The sequence below is a fragment of the Neopelma chrysocephalum genome, unplaced genomic scaffold (assembly GCF_003984885.1).
Source record: "Neopelma chrysocephalum unplaced genomic scaffold, ASM398488v2 Primary Assembly neopelma1_70, whole genome shotgun sequence".
Taxonomy (NCBI): domain Eukaryota; kingdom Metazoa; phylum Chordata; class Aves; order Passeriformes; family Pipridae; genus Neopelma; species Neopelma chrysocephalum.
Window position 1 is genome coordinate 2522819 of NW_020897730.1, and position 20503 is coordinate 2543321.

At 40.9% G+C, this 20503-nt stretch overlaps 1 protein-coding gene across 1 annotated transcript; it reads right to left on the reverse strand.

Moving 5' to 3' along the window:
* Positions 1 to 1793: 1793 nt before the first annotated feature.
* DIPK2A (divergent protein kinase domain 2A) lies at positions 1794 to 19505 on the reverse strand. The gene is made up of 3 exons (XM_027686178.1): positions 18782 to 19505; positions 7453 to 7756; positions 1794 to 4787 (listed from the first exon to the last, which is right to left on the reverse strand). Exons 1-3 carry the CDS (start codon positions 19433 to 19435, stop codon positions 4456 to 4458), a joined length of 1290 nt encoding a protein of 429 aa, XP_027541979.1. The 5' UTR covers positions 19436 to 19505; the 3' UTR covers positions 1794 to 4455.
* Between the last annotated feature and the right edge of the window lie 998 nt (positions 19506 to 20503).

Below are 20503 nucleotides of genomic sequence, written 5' to 3' on the forward strand. Positions count from 1 at the left end.
CCCAACAACAAAAATAAACACAATCAAGAGCATCTAAGGCAAAGAATGTAAGGAGGTGTTCTGAGAAAGGAACATGTTTTCCCATCCTTTGTCAAGTCTCATTTTCCTGTAAAACAAATTGACAGTTGCCAGGTGTTCACATGTGTTGCTTTTATAAAACAGTGAGCAAATTAAATGCGATTTTTTTGAAGTATATTGATTCATAATAGAACTACATAACCAGGAAATGAGTTTCAAGAAAATAAGACCCAAAGTATGCTTTGCCATATTCCTGTAACTTTGTGCACTCGCTGTACAAACATCCCCCACTCACTCACTAAGCGTGTGCTGGGTGTCAATAACAGAGAGCAACTCTTAAAAGTTGTTGACAACCACATCTGCTTTCTGCCAGAGCTCTAAATTTATCCTTAGGAGAGCAAGCATGACTGTGGTAAGCTCAACCATCTCAACATATAGTTTCTTAAATAAGTGTATCTAAATCAACAATTAGAACTGCTTCTTATATTTTACAAGAATTGAAATTAAGCCCATTATTGGTATACTAATTTTCTACTGTGAGGCACTGAAGCCAGCAAGTTTCCCTTCATTCCCTACATTCCATTCCCCAGCAATATTCCCCCGATGAATAAGCAGAATTTTGCTCATTATCTTTCTGTAGGCCCTTCTTCCCACAGGGACAATGGAAGTTAATTTGTCACAGTAAGCAAATTTTTTAATATGTGAAACTGCAAAAAGTCCCCACAGTATAAGAAAACTAAGTTTTCTTGTGAGGAAAAAAATATCTGTTAAGGTCCAGGTGACATAGCTGCCCACTGAGAACTGCTACATTTTACAGAAAACCACACATTCTCATCCTGGCCTGAAAACCAAGAACCTGAGAACTTTCAAGTCAAAATTAAATTGCATTAATGGTTGCCAGCAATGAAATCAGCTGCTCAACTATTTTGAGGGGTTTCAGAACTACTTTTGGAGAAAAAAAAAAACACAAAATAAAAATGCAGTATATTTTCAAAATATAAATGTCATTTCTTTAAAGTGATACACGGCATTATACCAAGGATACATTCAATGTATATACTAAGCCTCCATTAATATTATCAAAAGATAGAATATGTAGTATGAGTTAAGCATACACAAAATTATCACGTTCAGAATAGTAAGATGTATATTAAACTTGTTTGACTTATACTCACCCCTAAAAGAGAGCTCTTCCTCCCTGAACAGAAGCTGTGTATTCAACAGCCTGTTTCTGCCTTCACAGTGCTGCTCTCAAGAGACTGGAGTTAACTCACCAAATATAAAAAACAGCCTTAGATATTTTTCCTTTCAAAGTCAGAACTTTCCTGCTCTGAGCTGAACATGCAAGTCACTATTCCCCACCAATGTTCATTACTAATGCCCCTAAAATTTGTCTAGATTTCCAACCACACAAAACAGGTACTTTCTCATACTTCTAGAGTGGCAACAACAGACTCCTCTGCTGTGGAAACAACAGACCCTTCATTGCCCTGACATCGCTTGCTCACTCTGCAAAGACATCCAGCAGCCACAGGACCCTTCTGCATCCAGCAAAAGCTCACCAGTGCAGTGCACAGAATGTGATTCCTGACAGATCATTCATACTTTGGGTCAAAAAGTCAGCTAGAAAAGGGGAGGGGAAAAAAAGGTTGCTGTCACTTTTGACAATGGCACAATTCTGGAACCTACAAAAACCAGTTCCACGTATATTTTAACGCATCCTAAAATTGAGTCAACCCTAAAGGACTTACTGATCTGAAAATAAATATCTGAGATGAGGTTCTTAAAGTATTCTTTATTAATATCATTAGAAGTTGCAGAAACAACTTTCTTGTAATATAAAGGCACAGGGAGACAGCTTTGATAAAATATTCCAAACAAACAGTAACTTACAGTACAAAAGGACAATTTTAATGCACATACAAACCCCAAACATCTCATTCAAAAATATTTCACCATGTTCATCAATAATAATGGGCAATGATTAAAAATATAAACTGTTATTGTACAATAAATATCTGACAGGTGCAAATGGAACAAGATTTATTGCTCTCCACAATGTTTTCCCTGTAGTGTTTTTGTTGTAGTGGGTTTTTTGTTGGGGTTTTTTCTTTGTTTTTTTGGTTTGGTTTGGCTTCTTAAAGTTCCAAATTCCTTTTATAATCAGCTTTAGTGACTTATTTCTGGAGGAGCTAAACCCCAAACAAAATATAACAGAACATTCTTACAGTTACATAACTGTCTTAAGTAGTGACCACAACTGGCAGTGTTTGTTCCTTTCACAACTCCAACAATCACACTCCACTCGCTCCTTGGGAAATGTGGTAGATGTTTAAAAATCAACTTTAGTGGTAAGTCAAGGCTTCTATGGTAGGGTAGTAGTACCTAGTCTGAGGGTGAGCCTATTTTCCTCAATTAAGTGGATTTAAGTAATATGAACCTGCTCTGACAACTTGTGCCAGAACAAGCACATAAAACTGTTCAAATGAGGGGACAAATTAAGACTAAAAGCTGCACTGGACATTCCAGCTTCAGAAAACAAGACAATGGACTGGGAGCAAATCAGGACCACAGAGGTAATGATGACTCAGAGTGAGAATCTCCAATTATAAAATATCCTTAATCACAGAATCATTAAAGTTGGAAAAGACCTTTAAGATCATCAAATCCAACCATCAACTCAGCACCATCACCATGTTCACCATTATACCATGGCCTGAAAATACAGTGACCTAAGAAATGAAAAAGCACTCTGTATGGCTCCACTTTGAGCTTTGAGGAAGAAGGGTTAGTCAGTGAGTTTGATACTTTCCTCACCTTGTACTTGCAGCAACGGGTTCCATCAGTCTTTTGATGCAGGACAGGAGGCATCCTAACTCTGCTCTTGAAAGTAGCACACACTACCTTGCTCAGAATTCAGTTTAGCTTGTACAAAATATTGTCTGATACACATATTTAAGAAATATAAGTTTCCTTCATTACTGTTACAAGAAGTAATATGCATACATTTCCTAAGAGTATCTTTATATGAATACGACTTCAGGAAAATGAAGCATAGTAGTTGAAGGAAAAAAAAAAAAAAGGCAAAACCAAAAACTGAGGAGCAAGCTTTGAAGTGAGTTCTTGTAGCAGTAACCGAGGTTTTTATAAAAACTGTAATTTATGAGAACAACTCCATATTTACACAAACCTCAACAAGTCAGTTTTAACTGCACTGGGAATAGTCAAACTTAGTTCAAGAAAAGGTACCTAGAGTGAGTACAGCTTATTGGTAAACCAAAAGATGAATATTCAGTAAACTCCATTACACCTGTATTCAACAGAATTGGAAATGATGTAAAACAAACTGCTTTCTTGACATTATTATTAAAATTAGAGTTTTCTTCTAGCATAAGTGCACAGTTTTAGAAGTTCTTCAGAGAGTAACCAAGGACCTCCAAAATCTGAATTCTGAAAAATTATTAACTTCACTAGAATATAGCATTTTTTTCGTTACGATTTGTTTAGAAACTAGTAAAACCATTTTCTTTGGTTTATGCTTAACTACACCAGACTAGTGAATTTTTATTTTTAGTCAAGGTTCTATCCCAATTTAAATTAATACAGATCTTTTTATTGTAGTGTTTCTCCCACTCTCAAATTATCTCTGTTAAAAACAAGAGTTTGCTCATACCATGATTTCCTGCTAAACAGTTGTGTATATCCTGGCATGAAGGGAAAGTTTTGTACAACAGTTACATTAAGTGATACTTCCAATGGCAGAACTACAAAAGACATTAAATGAATATTAGTTCAAGTGACATTTGAGTTTATGATGATCTTAAAGAAATAAACCACAACGTCTAAGTATAGTAAAATACAGTGTAAAACCCCCTAAAATTAGACAGTAAACTTGGGAATCCTGCACTCACAGTAGGAATGTTCTGCACAGCATTAACATGAAAGCCTGTTCAATTTGAAACAATGCAGACAGCTAGATTTACCTGGATGTAAATGCCACTTCAAGGTGTTTAAACAAACACAAAAATGAGACAATGATTTCAGGAAAAAGGCCTTTAAAACAGGCCACCAGTCTAACTTGACTTTCCAAGTAAGAACATCAGCTTCACAAAACTGTGACACTAATGCAGTTTTATGTAAAGTACCCTTTGACACACAAGCTGTCAATTAAGCTATCACAGTCTTTTGTGACCTACTCCCTTTTAAACAGTTAGGGAGACCAGTCAATAGTAGCTCAAGTTTTAATTCAGTAAGTACCTTGTCTGTTTGCAAAGGAACATTTTAACACCATAAAATTCTATTTTTACGGCATTTAGAAAACTGATAAACTAGGGGTTCTTTTGTTCTCTCTTTTGAACACGCAAGTCCAAAACTTCATTTTCTGTGTGTCTTTGCAATAGTGTTTTAGCCAGTGTTGCAAAAAAGTTTCACCGTGGACTACCTGACGTTGTTACTGAGCTGTGCAAGGTATTCCCGCAGTTCCTTGGCGGCCTGGAATCGGCCGTAGCGCTTCTTTGGGTTGGCACACTCGTCCAGCAGGGCCTCCAGGCGCCCGTCTTTGGCAATTCCAGCTGGGGGGTCGTGCAGGAGCCCCCCCGAAGTGCCACGCCACGTGGCGTGTCTGGATAAAAGGTTCTGACAAACAGCATAGTAATTGTGGTCCACAGTGACACGAGCACAAAGGATCTCCTTTGAGAAGGACAGACAAGCTTCTTTATCACAGTCGTCAAACTTGCTTTCATACCACACGTCCCAGTTTTCAGGTTTATCTGTGGAATATAAGGAGACAGTAAAAAAAAAAAAAAAATGAGAGGAGGAAAGAGCATATGTGTATCTGAATACAATCAGGAGCTCAATACAGAGCAAACTGGTAATATTTAAACTATAAACTAAATTTGTTTAGCCAAGTCTTTAATGTTCCAGTCTAAAATTGCATCTGACAGTTTGATACACCCTTCTGCTGAAAGGGTCCTGCTGAAATTAGGGGAAGAAAGAAAGAGAGTAAAATAGATAGCAAAGAGAGGGAAGCAAAAAAAGCAGCACAGTAAAACACATGAAATCTACACTCACACATACCCAGAGGAAAAAATGTAGCATAAGCAAGTACAAGAGAGCAATCCAGGACCAAAGTTGAGAGAAAAACAAACAAGCCACATAATTTATTTTAGCAACATAGATTTGGTTTCTCCAGTTGCCCTGGAAACTAATGCTGGCAAGTGGTCTAACAAAGACTAAAAAAAACATTGCAAAGTAATTGCCATAAACTTCTGAAATTTTATCTTCTATTTACTTTAGACATAGAATTAAGCAAGAAGTACATCTCAAAAAAAGTAGATGCATTATTTAGAATCTTTGAAGAAAGAAAAAAAAAATCAGCAAAGCAAATGGCATTTACATACATGTTCTTTAATAAATAATTAAAAGTTAGCAAAATTTGGTGTCCTTGTCACAGCTTTCTTTAACTTAAAACCTGATTTACGTACAGTACCTTATACAGTAATAATACATAAAAGGTTACTAAGTGTGAGATCTCCTGAGCTCTCCCTACTTTCTTAGAAAAACTTTCATCTTCAGTTTCTAGGCTGCTGCCAGCCTTGAGAAGAGGTCCTTATCATGGAGTATCATAGTTTTGCAGATCTCTCTTAGCAGTGTGAGGTACAAAGAAAAATTAATCTGTGCTTGGTAGTCTCTGAGCTGACTGTTGGTCTTCTCACTCATGGCATACTAGAGCCAAAAACAAAAAGCAGACTGAAAGATGACTGCTAAAGCTATAAAAACATGATGTAAAATTTGTAAAATGAACTGAAAATTCCAAGTGGAAAAAAAAGCCAAAGGAAAATGCGAAAAAGGACTTCAGCAAACTCAAATATGATATCCCACACAGAGTGTATTAAGTATTACTGTACAGTGCAACTGGACAGAATGTACATATTCAAATATCTAAACAGGTATATTAATCACTCTGGAAACAGACTGTTTCATGAATCTTTCCGAAAGATTAATGAAATCAGTATTAAATGTCAAGTTTATACGAAGACTAAGATCTTTCTCATGTCCTCATTTGTTTTCTCTGTTCTTGATTGTTAGATCACAAATCACGCAGTAAAATCCTAGTTAGAGCCAAATTAGTCTGAGACTACAGACAACAGATGTAAGTGTGACACTTCCAGCATTCAGCTTCTGCAAGAAGCTACTTGCTCCTATTCCACATGCACGTCAACTTCTTCAGAGTTCATTTGGTCATATTTGTGACTAAGCAATTCCAACGTGCTTCAAAAATCAAAGTTGTCAGTAACACTATTTTAAGAGGGTGGAAAAAGAAAAATGAAAGACAAGAAAAGAAAGTTCTAAAGTAAATGTACCGAATATCCAATACATTAAAAAGTTTTCTTGGCAGGCTCAGATAGTTTTAGTGTAAGGTTCTTGAGAATATATAATAAATCTAATTAAAAAAACAACCAAGCAACCCCAAAACACACTTCCTTTAGAAAAGCATGTGGATAGAAAAACAGTCTTAAAGTTAGTTCTGCAGCACAACGTATGAAGTCTATACACAAAGCTTAAAAAAAAAAAAAAAAATCCATTCACCCAAGGCAGACTGGAATCACTTGGCCTGTTGCCATGAACCTCTGCAGAACCCAGGGTTTCATGTTCAGTGTCTCCTGCAGAACCCAGGGTTTCATGTTCAGTGTCTCCAGCCCTTACGTCTGTCACATTTTCCTTATAAGCTCAAAAGTAATATAAACCTATGTAATGCCACTTTGTCAAACATCTCTCCCGCTGCCACTGCCTTGAGCTTTTACAGTTGACAGAAAGATGAATGAATTTTCTCTATTCCCATTTGGAAACAGCACCAAAATTACCCATTCCTTTAGTTCCATTATTGCAGAGCACCAACTGGAACAGTCAAACCCAAGGCAGGCTGTGGAACTAAGGCACTAACACTGCCTTGTCATTCACAGACAAGAGAATGCCAAGCCTTCCATCCTTACACAGATGTCTGGAAAAGACAGAAGGAACCTCTATCTTTTAACTAAGGTATACAAGACAGCCAGGCAGCTTACCTGTCTATCTGTCCATCCATCTGTACAAACACATCCAATGCCCACAACTCTCTCCTCCCACCCCCACCTCTCCATTTCTGCAGGTTTACAGAGCTTAAAAGTATCTATAAATCGTGTCCAGGTATACTCAACACCTTATGAAAATGACACATTGGTCAAGTTAATTAGTAGTCTAATTGAAAAAGAAAGCAGAAAAAGAAGAAAAAGAAAACAGCTTTCCAGAAGAAAGCTAATTAATCTATTAATTAGTAGTCTAGTTGTAAAGCCAACAAAATAGGCATTCAGCAACTACACATACATTAAATATTGTGCTTGCAGAGGCAGAAGTGAGACACATGGGGTGAGGGCACTGCAAGAAGAAGACACTTACTTTGTCTGATTAACCTTTTGTCTGCTACCAGAACGTTTTCTGCATCTACAATGATAACTTTCCCATCTCTTGGTCCAACTGCAAAGTTGTCAAAGCTGACATCAAGGAGGTAGAGTGCAAATTCAAAGTCATTATTTGTCAGCTGCTCAGCTATTTCCATCAATTGCCAGGCCAGATCCACTCGTTTCTCCCATGGTGCATTAAAGTAACTCCACAGCTCTTCTCCAACGTAATTGACAGCCACCATTCTTCCACACGCTCCCAAGTACTTTGCGAATGGCCAGCCCTCATCAGATGGAAAACTCTGTATGTCAAAAATATTTTAAAGATTCAATTAATACAAAACGGCTTAGATACTTTTAAAGGCTTTTCAATAAAACTTAGATCAGAAACCTGTAAATATCCATCCACACTATATTTCCATATGCTTCTAAGTTTGAAGGGAAAACAAAAACAACACAAAATATATTTCTGTGAGCAAGAGGCCCTGCTGGACTAATATACAGAAAGAGTTGGAGGATCTGAAACAACATATGACCCATATCTAGCTTTCCATATACCATACACACACACACACACATATATATTCACATACACAATTCCACCATCTATCTTTATCTCTTGGTGTTTTATTACACATTTGTTGTAGTAGTGCAAGTATGCTTCCCACCAAGGTAACTTCGCATCTGATATTTTTAATTAAAACTAATTCTTTTAATAACCTAAAGGAAAAAACTTTACAAGGTGCCACCTCCTTCTCTCCAACATTGCCCCTTCCATTTTTCCCAGTTAACTGGATTCCTTTAAGGATCTTCTCACTTAAGATCCCTCATAGAAAGGATTACAGAAGAGATTAAGATACAAAAGCAAACTTAGGGTATCTTATGTTTCTAGTATACCTTAACAGAGCCATATCAATAACAGAATAAGATCAAAATTTTTGGGGTCCCTACATGTCTGAACTTCAACTCTATTTTTATCACCTGATCTACCCATATAAGCGAATCAGGTCATGATAAATCCTGATAATACAGAACTAATTTGACAGGTTTGACACCAGTATGACATTTTCAAGCTGTGATCCTATACAACTGAGCAGAACTAAATCTCTCTCCACCATCTGAATCTACTGTGCAATAGGGACAACATTATCCCATCTCCAGGCCTGTTTACCTACAAGCTTCAGGGCAATTTATGAAGTTGGATTTGATGGAGGGAGTTTTGGGTTTGTTTTTTTTTCTTGTTTTGTGCTTAGCAAAATAACCTTCCAACAACTGAAGTATGTGCTAATTCAGTGTTCCTTACTTGGCTGTGGCATCAATAAACATTACGAAAGTGATATTTCAAGCACACATATCCCTACTGTATTCAGTTCTGGATCAAAACAACACAAGAAGCAAATGGCCTTTGTCCATCAAATGAAATTAATTATTTACAAAGGAATAAACTCCAACTACTTTACCCACATCATATAAACTCATATTTATATCTTATACTGGAGAAAATTTACCTGATTACATTTTCTGATAAACACAGGTTTAGCTGATTTCAACAACTGTGCATAACATCTTCATATTGCTCCATTTTATCAGCATTCAATTCAATGATGCCTAAATATTTTTGTTTGACTTTGGACCACCCCACTCCTTTTCTTTTCCACCCTTTTCCTTTTCTATACTCCAATCCTGCCCTGCTTATGACTTTGCACCCCTTTCCAACCACAAACACTTGAAGCTGGCAAAGGATGTGCCACCACTGGAAGCAGAGGTGTCCATCCCTCCCAAGCCAAGCACACTGACTTCCATCCCTTCCTTCATGTCATTTGGAAAGCAAGGCAGCTGGTACTTGCTGGGCTGGTGTTCCCATCACATCACCACATCATGCTAGGACTGTACAAGTAAAAGGAAGGGAGAAGGCCTGAACAGACAGGTGCAGAAGAAGGAAGGAGCTAAGAGTTTTCCTTTCCAGCAGCAGCAGGGATTTATGTAATGGCTTAAAGTGATTTTCAAAGTACAGTGTTAGTCACTGATCTTCAAAACACATCTATTATGCTCCCTGCTCTGTGTGCATTGAAATTCATTTCACACAAGAAATGCTAGGAGCAGTTAGGTTTACTCAGAAGTGAACACCCTTCCTACTACCAGCACAATATCTGCATGCCATGCTGTAACACAGATATATTTATAACACGGTGGCAATAAAAAAGATCTTTTGACAACAGAAGTGCAGGGAATCCTGCCAACATCTGCACATGTACAAACAACATCTCTGCTTTGGCCCCCTTCCAACTGGCATGTAACAGCCACATCTACACTTCATTACCCGAGTCAGTAGCCGAAGAAGGGGATAAAAATATGTGCAAGTGCCTCATTCAGCAGTTTTTATATTCACTTGGTGAATTTGACAAGAATATTAATTGAAGTGCAGATCTCTTGTCTTTGCAAGCAGCGATTTGTAACTTTGTATACTATTCTATTTTGAAAGTAGCTTTTTAAGAGGAAACTGCCCCTAACATGAAGACTTTTTTTCTTCATGTATTAAAACTTTGAAGGCCAGTAAGATATGAACACAAATTTTTATGGTTAATAAACATGTTTTCCATGAACAATCTGCATTTAGGAAAAAAAAAAGCTTAGTAAAGTAGCACCAAAAATGTGATTATTTTAGGTTTTAATTCTCAAATTATTAGTAGTATAAATTTTTAATTAGATCATTTTGTACTTTAACATGCTATTGGAAGACCTAAAAATGTGCATTTGAGAATTACGATAAAAACTAAGCTCTTGTTCAAAAGCAGAAACAGCTGTCTGACAAAAGAATCTGATTCTGATGCACCCACTCACATTTTATCTGTGAACACACACACAAATGCCATGAAAACCACAGACAAACTTTTAAAAGTGTTTTAAAATAAAATAACGCATATAAAAAACTACAAACAGGTAGCTTAGTAAGTTTCCCCTCATTAAAATTATCTTTCTCTATTCAGAGAAATATGTATAATCTAACAGAAAGATGGAAAACATTAAAGTTGACAAAAAAATTGTTACCTCCATTCCCAGTGACACATCAACAAAACATTTTAGTTGCCCTAATTAGTGTAGCTTCAAGATATCTCTCTAAGCTAGACTTAAAACCTAAATAAACCCTGTCAGAGGGACAAAGGGCATGTTGTTCCTGAAAGAATAATACTGCATTTATGTTTTTAAAACAAACATACTGTAGTCTCAGAATAAATATTAAGAATTAATAGAGCGAATTTATCACTTCACTGAAGCATAAAACACACTGTCAGTGCATTTGTCTTCCTCACTTCCATCTGTCTAAACCTGAGAAGACACACAAATCTGCCAGTGGTTCTTGTTCAGAGCTGTGAGTTAGATCAGGCAGTGAAGACTCATCAGCTTGAAGCTGATAAGGCCTATTGTAATCTGCAATAACACAAATCCCCCTTGAATTAAACACTTAAAAGAATATTAGTTTATCATAATCAGCATATAATTCATCCTAATAATCAAAACCAAAAAAAGCCGAAGCAGTTTAAGCAACAACTGAAATCTTTGAGCTATTGTTCCACTGTACCATTAAAAAACATTCTTTTATTTTTGAAGCTATTCCAGAGGATGCCACGTATCACTTGCAATGCCTGCATAAAGTTCCAGCTCAGAAGGAAAAAAAACCAACACAAACCCCAGTCAAACAAAGAGCTACACCACACACATAATGAAATTTAAAAAACACATGCAAAACAGTGGGGACTTCTTTCCTTATGATCCTGAAGAACTTCATGGCAAAATTACACTCTTCATGCCACCTTCACTAAAATCATCCTACTGAACTGTGTTTGCCCAGGCACAAACTGGCTTGCCAAGGAGAATTTAAATAACATGCTCTTCCTCAAAAGGACAGTTAGTTTCTCTCAGAGCACTGTTGAGTACTCTCAGTGTGCTGCAGTGTAAACAAAAGGAGCACTTGTTTGAGTCACCAAGGCAAACAGGTAACGCTCTAGAACCACAAAGAGCTGGAGAGTAGATTTTACAGTGATGCTTTTCAGAGCAAGGAAGGTTAAAAAGCACGGTCTAAACAAAGATGCCACCTTTTGTCAGGAAATGATCCACATTCTGGAAGATATGCATTCAAGTGTATTTCTGAATACTAGTGAATATAATGAAAACCATTTAGTCCTCAACTATACGCCAAACCATCTGACATTTCCCTAGAACTCCCACAGAAGTTATACATATATAGCCTACACACACAGAGTGAAGAGGCAATTTTATTGAGTACTCCAAATATTAGTGTTCCCATTAAAATGATGCTTCTTTCATTCAACTGACTTTTGTTCACTTTCATTACATTTCAACCAGTTACTACATACAATTCATGCCAACAAGAGGTACATACCAGGTTTAATTGACACAGTATAGGAAAAAAATATGCAACAAACACTAAATACTCAGAATCAGAAGTTGCTCAATTATTAAGTTGAGCACTTGAACTGTAAAAGTTACAATTCACAATGTCAGTAGAAGTATGCCATTTTCCCAACAAAATTAATAGATAATGATTAAATTTGAGAACCATAGTCAAGCAAATTTAATGTCATTACTGGTTGTTACCTGTTCAAATTAGTTTGTAGTTCATAAAACTTTGGTCACATTAAGTTTGCAAGAGATGAAAATTATCACTGTGTATTTATTTCTCAGTTATGAGACTGGAATATATCACTATAAAGGAGTCCCAGCCGAGATGGCCTACTCTTATTTTTGAAAATTACTTTGGAAAATTCAAGACTAAAACAAAGCCTCAGTTACTTAATTCAGGGAAGTAAAACACAGGTCCCTCTATACATCAGACACACCAGAACAACACTGGTTTTACAAGATTTCAAACGTGGGGTAAAAATCTTTTTTCGTGCTACTGAAAACTGCACAAGTTACAATTTCTCAGGAGAACTTTTATTTAAGTCTGTATAGTGATTTCCCAGAAGCCTCTAAATTCAGACAGCCATTCATCATAATACATCTAGACTATTTTAAATATCCCTTATACTTTACTTTCATGTCTTCATTCTAGGAAAGTTTCATCAGCAAGAAGGATGAAAATAGTTTTGATAATTTAAGGAACATAATTAAATACAACATAGTAAATATGACAGTATGAGCCAGTTCTGGCCTAATATGTGTAGGCATGTCACTGTAAAAAATGATTCTTCAGTTTTCAATACAACCAAATCTGTGGAATATTCTTGTAACACAAGGCCATTCAATTTTAACTCAACCAAGAAAAAAAATTTGTTTATTTTAAAAATGTGCACAATGGAAATTCAGTATATCAAAACACCAATATCTGTATAAGCCAGGACTTTAATACAAGTCCACTCAAGGACATGTCAGGAAGTGTAAATAACTGCCTTTAATCCACTTCTTGGTATTTGGCAACAGAATTATGGATCAGAAACACCAAATTGAGTAATGAAAAAAGTTTAAAAGGTACCAAGTATTAAAACTGAATTGACTTTCTACGTTGTACAAATGTATTTCGAATACAACTACAGAAAATAACCTATGACTAGAACAGTGTGTATGATAAAAAAATAGAAAAGAGAAATCCCAAGCAAGAACATTTGCCCATTTACTTCTTACTGAGTTATGTATGGATAAGCAAAAAGATTCTGTGGAACATTTGGCTAAATTGCTACTTTGAGTGAATTCAGTGCAAGAAATTGTTTCAAACTGATCACAGTTAATGTTTTAATATATGTTTACCAGATGTCAATTATTGTTTTTCCCGTAACAAAACCAAACAGAAAGCCCACTGATGACATGAAGAGAAACCAGAAGAATTTTAGGTTATGTGGCAACAGACTGTTCATGCAGAGTAATTATACTGGGAATAGAGATACAGCTGTTTGGCTTCATTTGTTTTGTTTTGCTTTTTCCCCCCACAAGGAATAAGAATGATCAGAAGTCGTGAGAATAAAGTCATTAAGCTTAAGCATTCAGAAAGCTAAAATCATATCTGAAGGAGAGGTCATGATTTACACAATCTATTAAAAACGCAGAAATACTGCTATTTGGCACATAGCTTTTGGCATTTTTCTTAGAGTCAAAAAAATAAAAGTCCTTGAGACTTGTAATTTAGATACAAGATACAAACGTTCACCATCATTCTTTGAAGAATCTCCATTTAAAGAGGTTGTTAAAAGCTACAGCTCTAGACAAAGTTGCCTTAATGCACTCTGGATTTAATTGACAGATACCTTTTACAGTCTGAAAAAATCTTCAGTACGTGCAAGTATTTTATTTTAACAGCAAAGTATTTGTGCCATTTTTAAGTTTGCTTTTTGTGCTGGTTTTGACAGAGATCAAGTTAACTTTTTCCACAGTAGCTGGTATGGGGCTGTGTTTTGGATTTGTGCTGGAAACAACACTGGTAATTCAGGGATGTTTCAGTTATCTCTGAGCAGTGATTCCACACAGCCAAGGCCTTTTCTCTCCTCATCCCACCAGGGAAGGGCATGGGGGTGCATGAGAAGCTGGGAGGGGGCACAGCCAGGACAGGTGACCCCCAAGTGACCCCAGGGATATTCCATTCCATATGGTGTCACGCTCAGCATATGAAGTTGGGGGAAGGAGGAGCAAGGGTGGACATCCAGAGTGATGGCATTTGTCTTCCCAAGTCACCACTGAGTGTGAGGGAGCCTGGGGATGGCTGAGCATCTGCCTGCCCATGGCAAGTGTTTGGCTTTGCTTGTGCTCACAGCCTTTGCTTTACTTATTAAACTGCCTTCATCTCAACCACAGGTTCTCACTTTCGCTCTTCCAGTTCTCTCCCCATCCCACCGTGAGGGGAAGGAGCAAGCGGCTGAGCTGCTGGATGGGGCTAAACCACAGCACTCTGAAAGCAAAGCAAACACACGGACATTTCCATAGGGCACCTGGCCATCTTGTACACCAACACCATGGCCAGCACAAAGGCAAGACTGAGTGTTGCAAGACCAGCTCTAGGTGCACTTTTGCCACAACAATTTATAGAACCTATGTTTGTTTGGCCAAGACAGATGTAACCTCTCTTTTCAGCTAACCATGAGTTTTTAGAAGAAATACAGCCACTTTACTGAAAAACACAGAAACAATTTCTTACTTCAGGCAGTCTTGAGTTACACTGTAGTTCCCCCAACACCCACAACAAGGAATTCTCTGCTTTACCCTGGATTTGGGACACTGCTGTTTTTTCATGTTTAAGTACAAAGCTTAAAACTCTGCCACTGGCAAAACGTGTTGGCCAATGTGTGGTTGCACACCATGGCTCCCTGCACGGCAGCTACTGCGGCACAGCAACAGCAGCTCAGAAATTGTAAGAAACAGCCACAGTGGCTCTAAACAGGACATCTGGAGGCTGACAGAGATCAGTGCAGGAGCTCTATGAAAAATAAGAGGTATGTCTAGAGAACAATTTCTGTAAGAGTCAAAGACTGCACAACAATCTTAGCTTCTACAGAAATTAGCAATAGGCAGCACACGTTTTGATTCTTTCTAGTAACAGGAAGTTTCTGTTCCTACTTGTCCATGAAGATAAAAATTAACGATGTTACTTCATAAAGCTGAATAACATCCACTATTTTAGCAGATATCACTGTTTGAAACAATGAAGAAAGTTTCTCCACTACAGCTATTTGACAAGACAAACTAGAAGCTGGGTGGTTTATAACAAATCATATGACGAAGATCAATCTACTTACACCCACACTGGCACTATGAATTCTGCAAAGAGTCAATAGTCACACTGCACTCAGTCTGTAATACAATCCACTTTTTAAATTTTGCTACTTCTTCCCAAGGCAACTTTGGCCGACCTATCTTAGCTAGTGTTTCATACATACAGTCATCATATTCAGTTCCAAATCAGATACCATGTACAGATCCTATTAAATAAGTGATTCCTATTTAAAATACTGTTTTCCATTGAATGAGTTGAAGGAAATAGCAGCAAGTTTTGTTGTTGCTTTTGTCTGAATAAGGTGTTCATATTTGTATGAAATACTGGTGTAGATATAGCAGATTTTGATTACATATCTGACCTTATTTTATTAAAAAGTATTCACCTTTATTGCAGAAAATAACTATTGGAAAGATAAAGGAAAAATTCAAACTTAATCAGAAATCAAACCTTAAGCATATATGTTCTTGCATTCAAATGCGAATTCAGATGAAAAATGTGAGAGGATTTAAATAGTGACTAGTTTAGAAGATTCTACAAAAGTAAAATTAATATTTTAATACCCCAAATAATACATAAACTGTACTGAGCAATACTGCAACTGTCTTTCCATTTGCTTAATGAAGCAAAATGGAAAAAGGAGCTGAATTCTTCCCTGAGTACATCTACACAACCGTTTAACAAATGTGGACAGAGAATGTTAACAAGAAAGTTATAAAAAATACAAATACTGAGTTAGGATTACTGTGAGTTTTATGCTTTTGATATGGATCCCTTAACAGTAGTATAATCCTATGAGTTAAAGCCCCACCTGAAAAATTCCTACAGCAGAAGCCATAAGTCAGTTGTGACAACAGTTCATAAGCAACATCAGTTTAGGAACAATCCATACTCCAAACAGGTTTCAAACTAAAATCTCAGTCTCTGATGAAAAGTTTTATAATCCACAAATTACTACTCTAGTAGATGACTACAGTGGATTTTCTATTATAAATGAAAGATCAAGCTTTAAATTCAGTGTCTATTTACATTTGGCTGCTCCTATAACACAATTAAACAGTACAGAACATGAACGCACTGAGCATGGAGAGTTTTGACATTATCTCCACTTCTAAACCAAAACTGTTAAAAATAACAGCGTTCAAACAGTCACTGTAGTGTTCCATAAAAAGCTCAGGGTAAAAATAAGCAATATTTTTCCTTGTGCCTTCTGGTGACAAAAGGACAGCATCAGTTAAATGCTTCAATTTATTAATCGATTTATTTATTTTAAATTAAAATCTGATTCTTCACATGACATCATGCAGGTTTCCTTTCCGGAAGCAGTTGATTTTTAGAACAAGCCTACAAGCCTCATTCCCATAGCAATAACTGCCTTCATCAATACTGCAGAAACTACACCATAAAACATTTTACACATGTTATGTATAAATACAAACAACCTTCTTGGTAGTCAGTTATCAGTTCTAGAAAGTAACTTCACCTCTGGGAGTGCCTTGCATCGTGTTGTTGCAAGAGATGCATAACACAGAATTATCCATTCCTTACATGTTTCTCAGGTAGAGGCTGAGCCTGGAGTGCTATGGAATAGGAAGAGTTCATTCATTCAGATTCATATATTTAAGATATTTCATTCCAACTCAGGGAAGGTATTCCAACCTCGAGTAACCATTGCCAACTGAATTACAACTCTTTTGGAGAACACACTGAGTGTTTCAGCACACAAAAGTGGCCTGAAGATCCCCAGAAATATTTTCCAAGATACACCTATTCATCAAAATTTACTAGATCCTGTAGAACACTTAAGAGGTGACAGACAACACTACCACACTCTGCACTGGTAAAGGCTGCCTCCCTTCCCACCAACTCGACCTGCTCTGCTCTCAGCAGCACCTTTGCTAAATGGCAAGTAAAGCGCTGGTTAAGTTCATGACCAAAGATTTTCTTCTCTTCAACAGATCTGTTTGACAGTATCAGGACTCACCTACAGCTCATCAAGAAGCTGACAAGAATCAAGGCTCTTAATCAACCAGTGCTGCCCACTGCCTTTGATCCAGCCCATAACAGTAAATGCTTCAAGTGTGCCATACCCTTTGTCTGTAAACAATACGTTGCCCCTGTGAATTATGAAGAAATACAGAGCTGTTTTCTGGCCCAGCAGGTCTGGGCTCAGTTTGTTGGAACCAGTGTTCCAACCCAGAAATTTAAGTTGTATGATATGCAGCCAAAACAAATGAATTCTCAAACAATTTCCAAATATACTTAGCAAAGCAAAGCAGTTTTTATTTTCTTACCTAAGTGGAGCTTCTTTTCTAACTGTGCTCAGGAGCAACTTCTCGGCAAAATGGAAGAGACACACTGTACCCTAAAGTCTGATGAGAAGCAAACTGCAAACTTACTCTGAAAACAAAACTGAAGAGCTGTACCTGGAGAGACTGAAGGGCAGAAGGCATACTACCCAAAACCATATTTTTACTTAGGTTCATAAATGCTTCTTCTAGAAATTAGTACGTGAACTTGCTGGAGGGTAAAGCCTGCAGCACTGCTTTTTAAGAATTTCTTGGCCTCTCACTAGAGAAACAGATGTTAACAGTAATCATGAAGTCATGTTTTCAAACATATTTGCAAATATTTTTTAATCATACATTGGACAAAGGCAAGGACAGTTCAGTAGTTAAGACAAAACAATTCCGAGTCCAAACCTACATACTGAAGGCACACTTGGGAGTTCCATCGATAGCATTCAGAGTCAAAATGCAAAGCTCCCCATCTAAATAGACATGCAATAGCAGCAACTCGGTGGTGCCACAGAGTAGAAGTTCCCTAAGAATTTCTTACGTAAAAATTTTGCTTTAAGCACAAATTTCAGGTCTGTGCACATAACCAGTCTTCCTAATTAAAGAGCACAAAATACATAACTGCTGAAAAGGGAACACTGTTCATTTATTTGTCGCCCTATTTTCAGGCTACAAATACTTATTTCTAATTTTTACCGGGAGTAACTATATTAAGTTCTTATTAAGAACACGATGTAGCAAATGACTCAGTTCCTAACAAGTAAACCACAAGAGCATCGCAGTAAAGACTCTACCCGCTATCTATCAAACTAAGAAATTAATCACGGACACCTATAGCTGCGTAGGAATATATTTATCGTGGGAGACGCTGACACTGAGCTGTACGAAAGGCACAAGCGCAGCAGAGCATCAGCCCACGGCTCTACCCCGCCGTGTTCCTGCGGGACCGCGGCTGCCGCTGGTACCCGACGGCACGGGCAGGCACAAAGGATGGGGACAGAGTTACTGCCCTGAGGAGGAAGGCACATCGGGAAAACAGACACGGTCTTTGAGGGAGAAAGAAAGGGAGAAAGCCGATGGGGCTGAGTGAGCCAGAGAAAGGCCTCCTGCCCGCAGGGTGGAACCGCAGCCCCTCCGCTCAGCCCGCCCCGCCGGTACCTTTGCGGAGCCCCAGCGGGGACCCCGCGTTCCGGCGCGTTCGGCCCCTCGCCCGCAGACACGGCAGGAGGGGCCGCGGCTGGGCCGGAACTCCCGGCGAGGGTCCCGCCGGCCCGGGGAGCGCCCACCCGGGCCCTGCCCGCCGCGCTTACCTGCAGCACCAGCGGCTCAGGGTTGAAGGCGAGGGTGATGAGGAGCTGCATGCGCTCCGAGTCCTTCAGGTTGCGCAGCAGGAAGCTGCCCGAGTCCTTGGTCTCGGCGTAGCGGCGCACCAGGCGGTCGAGCAGACGCTGCGAGGGGCAGTGCACCAGGTCGGACCAGCCCTCCACGGCGCCGGGGGTGAGCAGCCGCACGTCGCCGTTCAGGCTGGCGAACTCGGTGGCGGGCAGTGCCTGCAGCAGGTCGCAGCGGCCCCTGCCGGTGGCGCGGCGGCAGATCTTGGTGTCGATGTCGGCGAGCTCCTGCGCCGAGCCCAGGCGCTTCAGCACGACGCGGCGGGAGCCCTCGCGGGGCTCCCCGTACCGCGCGAAGTACACGTTCTTCACGTTGAAGAAGTCCAGCAGGCGCAGGCGGCCCCAGCTCTCCAGCCGCAGCTGCCCGTTCAGGAACTTGCGGCACCAGCTGGTGCCCCAGCAGGCCGGGCACTTATTGAGCTGCAGGAAGCGCCGCTCCGACAGCTCGTTGCGCTGCAGCGAGGCCAGCAGCGAGTGCGTGTTCAGCACCAGCGCCGCCGCCAGGCTGCCCAGCACCGCCAGCTTCACGTAGCGGTACAGCCGCCCCAACTTCAGCGACACCAGCCGCAGCATCGTCCCGGGCCGCGCCGGGCCCCCCGCCCTCCGCCGCACTCGCTGCCCGCCCCGGCCGCGCCGCGGCTCCGGCTCCAATAAACTCCCCGCCTCGCCGCCCGCCCGATAAAAGGCGGCCAAGTTACTGAGGGGCCGGCGGGGAGGGGGAGGGCAGGGGAGGGGGGGCGGTGCCTGCAGCGCGCGGGCCCGGCCGGACCCGCCCCCGGGGAGGGGCCCGGGCGCTGCTGCCGCCGCTCGCACGCGCGGAGCCCCCCCGGCCCCGAGGGGGCACCGACCCCGCCCCCTCCCGCCGCCGACCCCGCCCTCCGGGGGCGGGGCCCCTCTCGAGCGCCGCCGGGCGCCGCCAGTTGGCTGCGCGTGACGCGGCGTGGCCGCGTGCGGCCCCGCCCACTCTACCCCCCCATTCTGGGAGCCGGAGGGCGGGGCCGCCACGCGCGCGGGGAGGGGCGGGGCTGGGGGCGGGCACGCGCGAAGTGGGGCGGGGCGGGGCGCCCCTCCCGCCCCCTCAGCCCCGGCCCCGCCGGACCCTCGCGCAGCCCGGGGAGGGGGCGTGGGGTGGCTGCGTTGCCGCCATGTTGTGTTGGTGTGTCCGTGTGTTGTGTTGGTGTGTCCGTGTGTCTGCCGGGTCCGGTCCCCGCCCCGTCGCCCGGAGCAGCAGCCCTCGCTGGCTGCCGCTGGGAACCGGCCGCCCGAGGCCGGTCCGGACCAGCGGGGCTGCCCGAGCGGTTCCCGTCGCCCCTCCAGTCCCCGGCGGCCGCCGCAGCCCTCACAGCGCTGCGGGCGCGCGCCGCCCCCCCTCACGGGTCCCGGCGGCGTCGCCGGATTCCAGTTTGGTTTGCTGCTACCACAGGACAGGTTTTCTCTTTTCCAGTTGTGGCAAGGGACAGTTCACGTGTCTCATTTTATCGTGGGAACACTACACCTGAGCCTTCCAAACGCATTCATCCCATGCCCGCTTCGGAGGGAAGAACCGTCCGGTCACCCTGATGAGGAATGCAGTGCGCTGTGCAGCTGCCCCCGCAGGGTGCCTGCCAGTGGTGACCCTGTCACTGCCACAGGCTGAGAACC

Bases quoted from the DNA above. Each gene is read 5' to 3' on its own strand.
- DIPK2A (XM_027686178.1), bottom strand. From the start codon at position 19,435: ATGCTGCGGCTGGTGTCGCTGAAGTTGGGGCGGCTGTACCGCTACGTG. The intron at 7,757-18,781 runs GTAAGCGCGGCG...TTTGACATACAG, and splicing joins CTGAGCCGCTGGTGCTGCAG to AGTTTTCCATCTGATGAGGG. The intron at 4,788-7,452 runs GTAAGTGTCTTC...TATATTCCACAG, and splicing joins CAAAAGGTTAATCAGACAAA to ATAAACCTGAAAACTGGGAC.